The sequence below is a fragment of the Osmerus mordax genome, chromosome 4 (genome assembly GCF_038355195.1).
Source record: "Osmerus mordax isolate fOsmMor3 chromosome 4, fOsmMor3.pri, whole genome shotgun sequence".
Classification (NCBI taxonomy): Eukaryota; Metazoa; Chordata; class Actinopteri; order Osmeriformes; family Osmeridae; genus Osmerus; species Osmerus mordax.
Genome location: NC_090053.1, coordinates 16760977 through 16772594, shown reverse-complemented (window position 1 = coordinate 16772594; position 11618 = coordinate 16760977). Strand labels below are relative to the sequence as shown.

Below are 11618 nucleotides of genomic sequence, written 5' to 3'. Positions count from 1 at the left end.
GGGACAGGACAACTTCACAGCATCAAAGGGATGATGGACGGGGCCATGTACCTTCAAATCTTGGGTGAGAACCTCCTTCCTTCAGCCAGGGCATTAAAAATGGGTCGTGGATGGGTATTCCAGCATGACAATGACCCAAAACACATGGCCAAGGCAACAAAGGAGTGGCTCAAGAAGAAGCACATTAAGGTTCTGGAGTGACCTAGCCAGTCTCCAGACCTTAATCCCATTTGTGGAGGGAGTTGAAGGTTGGAGTTGCCAAACGTCAGCCTCGAAACATTAATGACTTGGAGAAGATCTGCAAAGAGGAGTGGGACAAAATTGCACCTGGGATGTGTGCAAACCTGGTGGCCAACTACAAGAAACGTCTGACCTCTGTGATTGCCAACAAGGGTTTTGCCACCAAGTACTTAGTCATGTTTTGCAGAGGGGTCAAATACTTATTTCACTCATTAAAATGCAAATCAATGTGTTAAAATGGTGACATGCATTTTTCTGGATTTTCTTGTTGTTATTCTGTCTTTCACTGTTCAAATAAACATACCATAAAAATTATAAACTGATCATTTCTTTGTCAGTGGGCAAATGTACAAAATCAGCAGGGGATCCCCAAAAAATCACTGTTCACTGTATGTGTGTGTGTGTATGTCTGAGTGTGTGTGTGTGTGTGTGTGTCACAGAAGTTAGAACAACACCAATATCAGTCATGGTTCAGGTACTGCTCATCCTCATCACTCAAAAGTAACAGAACTGGAACGATGCAATGTGAGTCCTATTGTCCCCTTTACCTGTAGCCCAGTACATCACCCCTGTGTGTGTATCTGTGTGTGAGACAGATTGTATGTATGAGAGAGTATGCGTGTGTGTGTCTGTGTCGGTGTGCGTGTGTGAGAGACAGTGTGTGTGTGTGTGTGTGTGTGAGACAGAGTGTATGTACGAGAGCGTATGCGTGTGTGTCTGTGTGAGAGACAATGTGTGTGTGTGAGAGAGAGTGTGTGTGTGTGAGAGAGAGTGAGTGTGTGTGAGTAGCAACCAAAGGCTAAACAGGCTCCACAGTGACCTATTACTATTCCTTTTACTAATAACAATTCCAACATGTCACACTGAGCCACAGAACAAGTCCAGCACAAAGGGTTTGTTTCACGCGGATATTTCCACAGTGTGCGTCCCTGTATTTCGGTTGCAACGCAATCGCTCCATTGCGTAGGTGTCGAGGACTAGCGGTTGTTGATGCAGAAGCGAGGTGCTTAATGCAGTCTTAACTGTAGCTCTCACGGTGATGCTAGATGCCAGTGGCTCTTTGGTCCGGAGCAGCCGAGAGAGAGGTTCAAGTGTGGCTGTAATGGATGAAGGGGGACCCTGTCTTTCTCTCCGCGTTTTCCCGCATTGTGGACAGTGCCAGGCGGCCCACATCCTTTTCAAGTCACATGCCAAATGCACTCTAACAAATCGGTTCTTACGAACGCCGAGGCCTCGCACTTTCTCTCCCCGGAACAATTAACTTCAAATTGTTCGGAGAATTGTGGGCATTGTCTGCTGTGTTCTAATGAGCGAGGAACAAGGAAAGAACCTTGAGCGTAGGATTTTTTAAATTTCTTCCTCTTTTCGACTTCTTAAATAAGCCATAATCTTATTCTCAGTGAGTCGGCTTAAACAAAATTCAAACATACGTGCGGAGCTTCTCAAACTATTTTGTACAAAGCCTATTAGGAGGATTGAGCGAACGGACCCACATCGGGATGCATCGAGAGGGGAAATCTGCATTTAAAAGAGCGGTTATTGTCTGGTTGAGAGCCACCCACAAGTGATAAATCATTGAGAAGTGTCATCTCGCTGCGTGTCTTGAAACAATGGGCCGCTATGAGCTCACCGCGCACACTGGAATGCTGTGCGTGCACCTTTGAGCATGTGCACGTGTGAGTGAGCGTGTGTGAGTGAGAGAGTGTGTGTGTGAGTACGAGAGCATTGTGTGTTTCCTCTGTAACAAATGCCCTGCTTATGCTATGGAGCACGCAGGAGGATGATGAGCACTTAGCTGGGGGGAGTGACTGCGTTTCAGTCTTCATCCTGACACTTGCTAATGAATCTGAGACAGAGCTGCCGTGAGTAAGTGTGTGTCTGTGTGTGTGTGTGTGTGCGTGTGTGTGAATCAATGGACCATCATCTGTCTTCCTGTACTCTGTACCACCACCGACTGGCCAGCGGTCTGGAGGGAGGAGCATGTGGAGGAGACAGGGTGAGAGAAGCAGAGGAAGACTGTTGGTGCTGGGGTGGGCGTGATGGGTGCGCTGGGGTGGGCGTGATGGGTGCGCTGGGGTGGGCGTGATGGGTGTGCTGGGGTGGGAGTGATGGGTGCGCGAGGGGGGTGTTGAGGTATGGCCTCACTGATCTGTCATGTATGGAATCGAAAAACGATGCTGCTGGACAACGTGTGTGATATTTGCCTGCTTTCAAGCATACACAAGAGGATACTTTTATCTTTCACTTACATACACTTTCAATACCTACTGTACGTGTGTGTGTGTGTGTGTGTGTGTGTGTGTGAGGACCTCTCCGTGGGGGACCCAGAGAGGCGTGCTCAAAGCCAATTAGCCTCCATTCACCTTCTGACATTCAAAATCCAGATACAGATCAGCTATAGAATACAGCTCACTGAGCAAGCGCACGCACACACGCGTACACCCACACATACACACACGCCTGGGGTGCCCTGTATGATTACACAGAGTATGTGAAACACAACTACCTTTATATGTTCAAATACTGCTTCTGTGAGAGGTAAACAGTTGTCTGTGTGACTTATTGATATTAGAATGTCATCTCTGGAAAAACTGCTGGCTAGTGCCCTTTAAAACCCATTCTGCTCCAAACCTGAGAACCTGGAGAGTTGAGACCTTGCTGCTATTTGATTCATACCTGACAGGAATGTGACAGTTGCTAAACAGAACAAATATTTGAATCTTCTGTAAAAAAAAAATGCACATCACAGTACATGCTGTAAGTGGTATCTCAGACTTTGTGCGAGTGTTTGTTATTGTTTATAAAGTTAGACTTATTCTTCTTCCATGTTTTGTTTTTATTCTGAACCAACCTGGGATGCGTTTCCCGATGGATCGTAGCAACGATCGAGCAAAATAACGAAACCATCGATATTTCTTACGTGCGTTTCCCAAACATGCTCGTAAGGAGTAAGCTAATCAATGCGCTTTCAACAGCTAGGAATTTTCAAGAGACACTTTAGTTACGGTGTCTTTGGGAACGGCCCGTAAAACTAAGATTCGTCGTACGATGGATTCTACGATCAACTTAGGCTTACGACGCTTTCCGGAAACACAGCCCAGGTCAGGCCCCCAATCTCTCACTACTGCAGACAATTCATAAAACGATAGTTTATTTTTATGAGCTCTGTCAAAAAAAAGAAAAAAAGAAAGACGATTACAATCAATTTATTCTGAACTAGTGCAATGCAATAAAGTAAAGGGTAAGTTACAAAGTTACAAAAGAATAAGAAAGCCTGACCTTAAGCATGCTCTCCAGCTGGAAAATAAGAAGAATGACATGATCCTTAGCACGTTCCACCAATCTGACTGTTCAATGTAGCGCCAATTACACAGACTGTCCACACACGCCCCCTCTCTGGACACACACACGCACATACCAACACACACACACACACACAGGCTGTCAATTCCACACACACCCTCTCTCTGTCTCAGGACACACACACATACACACACACACACACACACACACACAGGCTGTCAAGTTCCACACACACCACCTCTCTGTCTCAGGACACACATACACACACACACACACACACACACAGGCTGTTAGTTATACACACACCGCCTCTCTGTCTAATGAAGATAATAGCAAACCCACACAGCTGGGATGGAGAACAGGACGACTTCAACTTGACTGGCTTCTAAAGAGGAATTTGTCTCATTTGATGTCTGAGGATTCACACACAAGCTGGAGGAGGATAGCATCCCCCTGAGTCTCTGCCTACCACTGCTCTGATGAAACATTTACACAAAAATGATCTCATAGGCTATTTCTGGCACATCTCTGACCTAGGAGTGTTAGAGTCTTCCGTAACACAACCTTGGTGCAGTGGATTCGGGAGTGTGTCTATGTGTATGTATGGTTGTTGTTGTTTGTCCACTTCTTCTCTTATACAGAAGCTCACAGAGAATCAGAAGTAGACAATTTAGATCTTTTGATGCTCTCAGCTGCTGGAAGGTGTTTCTTGATCCAAGTTATTACTGCCAGTACAAACATTCTCCCATCCCTGTGTGATACTTGATACAACTATTTGGGAAAAAGCCCACACTCCAAGTGTAAATTATTTCCAGACGCTCCAACCTCTCGCCCCAAAACAATCAATTGCCTTTGTGAGAACCGCATCAGCAAATTGAGTCAATTTCAAGTCCCCTCTGCAGTTTTAGATGCAAACCTCTCAATCTCTTTCTCCACACACACACACACACACACTCACTCACACATACACACAGGCATCCAAACACTGACACACAAACACACACACACACACATAGAGAGCCAACGGCACACTCACACACACACACACGTTCAATTTCCTGAGACCTGGCCTGGCTCTTGAGATGAATAGCTCTGTTGTGGAGTGCTTGTGCCAGAAACTGAAGACTGTCTGCTCCGATGCAAGTACCTCTGTTATTATGGGATGGCTACTCGGTTCAACAATCAAAACACAGCTTTTCCAAACATGTCCCTGCTAACAAGATGCTACCACAACAGGGACAAACACCAAAAGAGAGATGAGAGTCGCTGAGCGATTGAACGTCTTCAATCAAACATCCAACTGTGTGAGCGTCTCAGACAAAATCAATTCCAAACTTGAGATGAAAACATGTTCCCCTTTCGTGAGTTTTTTTTCCTCGTCTCGTCTTTGTGTAGACAGAGACAAGTTTGGACTTTCATACAAATACACAATAATGGGTTCTAAGAGCAATGGAGTTTCTTTGATTCTAGAGTCTGTCAGGTATTGAAGAGTAGCGCTTGAAAGAGCCAGTAAGTGATCTTTTGGAACAGAACGTATACTGTACCAAGGTCACTGACTATGAGCCTGAGGGAAGCTGTGAAGCCAGCATACAGCAACACCCACAACCTCAAACCTCCCATTCATTTAAGGCAGGAAGTGGAGAACCGATAGCATCTTCTGGGAGTCAGATGGCTGAGCCGTGAGGGAGTCGGGCTAGTAATCTGGAGGTTGCTAGTTCGATTCCCAGCCGTGCCAAATGACGTTGTGTCCTTGGGCAAGGCACTTCACCCTACTTGCTTCAGGGAGAATGTCCCTGTACTTACTGTAAGTCGCTCTGGATAAGAGCGTCTGCTAAATGACTAAATGTAAATGTAAATCTTCAAGCAGGCAAGATGTCCCGAGATAGCTTCATTACCTGGCAAACTGTTTCTTATTGGGTCGGTTCCAAATGACAGTGTGGAGGCACACGTGAGTCACTTAGTTAGCAAGGCGGTGTCAGAGATGAAACCCACAGCAGATGACACCCCCGTGATCTTGGCGAAGGTGACAGGCAAGTCATCAGAGGAAACGCATCAAACGTAGATAAAGTAGGGCGAGCGTACGGCCGGAGCTACGAGCAGAGCAGGGAAGAGAGGGAGGGGAGCGGGCGGGGGGGGACTTTTGATGGCTTATTTACCGCGTGCTGCCAACGAGATGGCGAAAAGCTAGAGGAGCAAGCTTTCATCTTAACCAGGAGGCTGTAGTTTTAATGATGCATGTGCCACACCAGCGCAGAAGTTGGTGTACGCAGGTGGGAAAGGATTTGGCACTGCTGATTGGTGTCTACATTGCTTCAGTGCTTTGAGAGGATGGGCGCTTTCATGAAGTGAAAAGCCCAACGTGAGTGACAGTCCCTTCTAGGGATAGGATGTGTGGTCCGAGTTGTGAGGACAACCTTGATTCGCTACTCATCGATTCACTAATTGCAGGCCAAGCGAAACCAAGCGATCTCCGAGTGTCGCCGCAGGTTTTTCAGTCTGCCAAAGTGGCCGGCCGTCAACACAGGAACACAGTGGTGATGGGTTTTGTAGGAGAACAAGGATGAGATGATCCGTCGCACAGTGTTTTACTAGAGTTTACAGTGTTCCCCGGCAATCAGCAATAAATGTTCAGCAGGGTGATGAATTAGAGTACTCTCTATGGGATTCTGCTTATGGAATTTCCTCGAAAAATTGTGTTAGGTTTGAAAATCTCACTGTACCTTCACAGTAGGCATTGTCATCGCGGAGCGGGCGGAAGCCATCTTTGCAGCTGCAGCGGGCTCCAGCCTCCAGGTTCACACAGTCCGAGTGTTCGAAACAGCTGTGGCTCTCCGCACAGAAGTTATGACCTACAGGAGACAGGAGAGAAGGAAGGGAGAGGAGAGGAAAAGATCACTTGGACTTGGACTGCAGCAGCATCAGCAGCTGAAACAAGCCAAGCCACTTCTCTTAGTGTTAGCTTGCGTCTCTGAGGCAGAGAGCGTGATTCAGTACATTTCTTCCTTCAATCTCTATTTGGTTTCCCTATCAATGAGTCAATGAAGGCCAAGCTGCAGCGCACACACTAACACGTTTAACCAAGCCTTGGAGTCCCATTAAGTGTATATTGCCAAGCAACACAAGTTAACTCAGCCTTTGATCATCAGCACTGAAGAGTGAGTGTGAGATAGTTACTGTTGAAAAGAGATGAGAGGTCCTCGATTGGACAGATCCTGAGAACACACTGTCTTGTTTGTGGTCTCATAACAAGGGGGATATTGGAAGTGTGTATGTGTGTGCATTTAGGTGTGTGTGGTCTTGTACATGTATGTGTGAATGTATGTGCGTGTGTAGGTAGGTGTGTGTGTGTGTGTTTCTCCCACCTCTGCAGACTTGGCAGCACTTGTCAGAGAGAGTGATGCGCTCGGACTCAGGGCAGGTGAGCTCAGGACAGGGGCTCGTCGCCCCCACCCGGTGCATGGTGCGCTCCTGGTGACACAGGAAAAAATGTTTCCGGCACGCGCACACACAGATACGCACACAAAAGGACACACACACACGAGTACGCGACCACACCCGCTCACACAATCCCTGTGCAGTGACACTGTTTCTTCCTGATTTGATGAGGCTTGGATGTAATTATGAAGGCAATTATGACTCCATTGTGTGCCATTGTCTGTTTCTCCTCCCTTCTCCTATCAACACTTCCTTTTGTGAATGTGGCATAGCAGTTGGTCAATAGAAATGATGTCTTAAACTACGGCCGAAGCCGTTGTCCTGTCTCTGCCTTGTACAGTATAACTCTGGCTAGTTACTTATCTTTAGATCATAGAGAGTGAATACTCCTACACCCTCATCAAATACAGACATAGACCAACAGAAAGGTTGTCTCTATTTGGTGTGTGTGTACAGTATGTGTATGTGAGTGTATGTGTGTATGTGTCTATGCAGTGTAAACTTGAGTAAGGTTGACTCATCCCGGGCAATTGTATTCATGATCATTAGCAGGCTCTGCAAAGCAGCTTCAAAGAGATAGCAATGCTACACGCTGTAGATAGTACACTAGATAGTATAAACTGTAGATAGTATGCAATTTACATAGTACACACTGTAGACAGTACACACTTTAGATTGTACACCTTGGACATATTACACACGGTCACATCCTAATTCAAACTTTCATGACACACCTCTGTGTCATGAAACGGGTTTGTTGGCATGTTATGACTTCAGGTTCATTATGTGTTATAATGCATCAAAGCCGTAAGGCTTTAGCGATTGCACACCTAGCACTTAGAAGATGTTGCCTGACCACCACCCGACACCCAGAAGTGACAAAGACCAGTATTTCACTAGGACTGTGCCTAGCATTGTGCAGAAGCATTTCCGTTTTGATAGGCCTCGTCCATAGCAGTGTCTTAGAAAGTCTATTAAAACAAAGTCTGTTCTCTCAATCCGACGCCACCCTCATCCCTCCTCCCTCACCCCCCTGAACCACCAAGGCTTAGCTGAAAAAGGTACTCTTGTCTGATGTCCTCCTCCCTTCTCCCTACCACCTCCACCCTCTTTTAGCCATCTCGCTCCTCCCCCCTGCCCGGAGACAGATGATCAGAGCTTGACGAGCACCTGTCAGGGTGCTGGGCAAGTGAGTGTGAAGGACCACGACGACTGAGCTCGCTTCTCGTCCCGGCTGCTTTGATCTCCCACACTCTGTCTGGTAGCAGGCAGGTGGGCCTGCATCGGCCAGGTGTGTGTGTGTGTGTGTGTGTGTGTGTGCGTGCGTGCATGTGTGTGTTGTAACCACAGCACACAGCTGTCCTACACTCTGTAGGAGAGAGAGCAGTATACATAGGGGAGTTTTGGATATATTTACATTTACATTTACATTTAGTCATTTAGCAGACGCTCTTATCCAGAGCGACTTACAGTAAGTACAGGGACATTCCCCAGAGGCAAGTAGGGTGAAGTGCCTTGCCCAAGGACACAACGTCAGTTTGCATGACCGGGAATCGAACTGGCAACCTTCGGATTACTAGCCCGATTCCCTCACCGCTCAGCCACCTGACTCCCTGTATATATATCTGATATGTCTGATATACATGTTCCCAAATATCTAGTTGATATGAGAATGTTGACAAATTAGATCAATAAAGTTAGCTTTTATTGAATTCTTGGAATGCTTAGTCATTCGGGTAGGATTTAAGCTGAAGGAACAGAGTAGAGTAACGACTACTGAGTGAGCTGTCACACAACATGAAACAGACACAAATACACCTGAGGTACTAGGTTTCTTTCTGTTATTTTATTGCGGCATCTTGGAAGTGGTTAAAAAGGTTTGCCGAGTCTCTTTTGTAAAAGAAAGTTTCTATGTTTAATTAGTTGAAGTGTCATTGTACTTACCCTGCATTCAAACAGCACGCACCTGCCAGCGGCATCACGAACGGCCTTCTGATCCCCCTCCACAAAGTCTGTCTCACCCAACTTACACACAGCTGGAGATACACACGCACACACGCGCACACACACACATACCAGTTATACACAAAAAGGAACATGCATATAAAAACACTCACACACAGACACATATAGTAGTTACACAAACAAAAAGATCACGCAGCCGTGTCTCGTGTAGGCTACACACACACACACACCACACACGTGCATTCAAACATGAGTCCTTGTACAGGACAGCCTTTCTCTGCTGTGGTTTGAGAAACACAGACGACAAGGGAATCTAGAATCATCCGGAACTAGACGGAGGCTCAGACAGCAGGGGGGCTCTCTTTTAAAAACAACACACATTGGGGACACCGCAATGTCACACCGTGGGCGTCCGACAGAAAGGCAAACATTTGACAAAAGGCAGCAAACTCAATCATATTAAATGTGTCAGTTTGCTGTCCCACTCGGAGCTGTTACTCAGTTTTCCCAGTGATTAACAGAGGCTCTAAAAATGGCATTTAATATCCGTCCGTGTCATCTACCTATAAAAATGCTAATTCCTAACTCGGGGGGGAGGGGGGGGGGGAGTAAACGAAGATGAAAAAAATACAAAAATGCAGTGCCATTTAAAGCAGATCTCAACAAACATCTAACAAACAGAGCTCCATCCTGTGGGAAAGTGTACGCTAGGAACAGATAACGTTCTCATTCGGAGAGAGTAGTGTTTTTGTAGCGCAGCTCCCCTCCAAAAGCGAAGTGTGAGTAATTAGCCCCGTGTTTGTCTACCTCAGCAAGATAAGTGAACACAGACACGCAGGGGTTTGGAGTCAGAAGGAGATTACCCACCACTTGTTTATGTTTATGTAACAAAACAACGGATTACGTTAAAGCCCTGTGCTGCTGTGCAACCCTTGGGTATGACATGTTTACGCGCGCTGATTAGCTTCTGAAGCTAATGGAGACCTCTTGATAAAGACTTAAACTGTATCTACTGTAAAGTGTGCATGTTGGACAGTGTATCAGTATGTTTCTCACAGAACAGCTTGTGAATGCGATGATGTCATGTGTGGGAGTTTCTAGTGACTTGGTGTAAATTTACACATAGGGACTGGAGATAGCACAGCACTCAAAAAATATACGTTGGGCTTCATGTAGGCTTAGTTTAAACAAGAATACAAATGGTACAAACCTGCTATGGACTAGTGCTTCTAGTATGTATGGTGGAGGTTCAGTCGGTGGGTTAACATTATTGCTTTCGAACACGTCTTTCACTTTCAAGGTCATTTGAGTCAATATAAGAGAAAAGTTGAGGTGAGAAAAGCTAATATCCTTTGAAATCCGTTTTTATATTGAAAAGGCAACAGAGCTGAAATGCACCGTGTTACATCCTGCAGAGAGGTGGGTAATAAGGATTCTGCTCTGTGCTTGCAGTCGGACAAAAAAAGCCCTGTCTCCACACTACTGGGGAGATACCAGATGAAACAGAATTATTTATCTGAGAGCAACACATCCTTGCTAAACGACTATTGATAAAATAAAGCATATGGACGTTTATCTTTATGTTTCACATTCCAAATAGCGAGACGCAAACCTGTTCCAGCAGCTAGCGTTTTTACTTTGGGCTTTTAGGTGGTGCTCCAAACTTCTCTGATGAGACCGTTTTTTTCTACTTCCAAACTTTTCTGGAAGAAAAGCAACAGAAAACCTCCCACTCCATCCTTTAGGATGAGCTTACAGGGCAGCCCGTATAGCCTACTGTAAACAGGAACTGGTTTGTCTCACATCCTGCAACCCCACATTTCTGCTTCCCATTAGTGTCAGTGGGAGCCATCTGTGTGTTGAAGCAAGCTGATGAATAATTGATTGGTCCATGTATATGCAGGAGGATGGCCTTCTCAGGGGGGCGAGCTGGGATGTAACTTAGCAACGGCAAGCCATGGTCAGTTGTCAGGCAGCCCTTGTGGAGGCGTGCTGTGCCTGTCTCTGGGGCGCGTGTGTGTGTATGTAAGTGTGTGCGCGTGTCTGTGCCTGTCTCTGAGGCGCGTGTGAGTGAGTATTTGCGTGCGCGTGTCCGTGCGCGTGGGGGGGGTGTAAACAGAATGTGTGCATGTGTGGTGTGCGTGTGTACACTGAAATACACTTATGAGCGTGTGCGTAAGGCACGTACGTGTCAGTGTGTGTACGTGTACTGAACCCACATGCGTTTCTGCGTGTGTGCCTGCTGACCGTGTGTGCGCGTGTGAGCGTGAGAGTGAGGGGGAGCGAGGTTAAGGTACTCCACTCACGCTGACACTCCTTGCAGCAGGCGCCCTTCACGTAGGCAGGAGCTGTGCCCGCCGGGCACTGAGGAGGAGGGCAGGAGATGCTCTCACACTGCACGGTGCCATTCTGCTGCGGACAAACACAGGAAGTCACAGCAAATCCCAGGAAGCAGAATGACACACAACAATTGTACAACAGTAGAGGTCAGAGGAGTAATGTGGAGAGACACGCGGGTCTCCTATCTGCACTGCCCTGCAGTTTTGTTAGCATTCTCTCCATGGGCTCTGCCCTCCACTGGGATCTGCTCTGGTGGTACATGGCATGTGACTGATCCGCATAATTGATAACATCTTAATGCATGACCTTTGAATCAAAAAGGTTGCGGCTAATTG

At 46.5% G+C, this 11618-nt stretch overlaps 1 protein-coding gene across 1 annotated transcript in view; it reads right to left on the bottom strand.

Moving 5' to 3' along the window:
- Nucleotides 1-11618, bottom strand: part of nell2a (neural EGFL like 2a) — a 56242-nt gene that overhangs the window by 29506 nt on the left and 15118 nt on the right. The window contains exons 9-12 of the mRNA XM_067234550.1: nucleotides 11250-11352; nucleotides 8923-9014; nucleotides 6906-7011; nucleotides 6264-6392 (exon numbers count right to left, since the gene is read on the bottom strand). Coding sequence (XP_067090651.1) covers nucleotides 6264-6392; nucleotides 6906-7011; nucleotides 8923-9014; nucleotides 11250-11352 — 430 coding nt within the window. The remainder of the gene's footprint in view (nucleotides 1-6263; nucleotides 6393-6905; nucleotides 7012-8922; nucleotides 9015-11249; nucleotides 11353-11618) is intronic.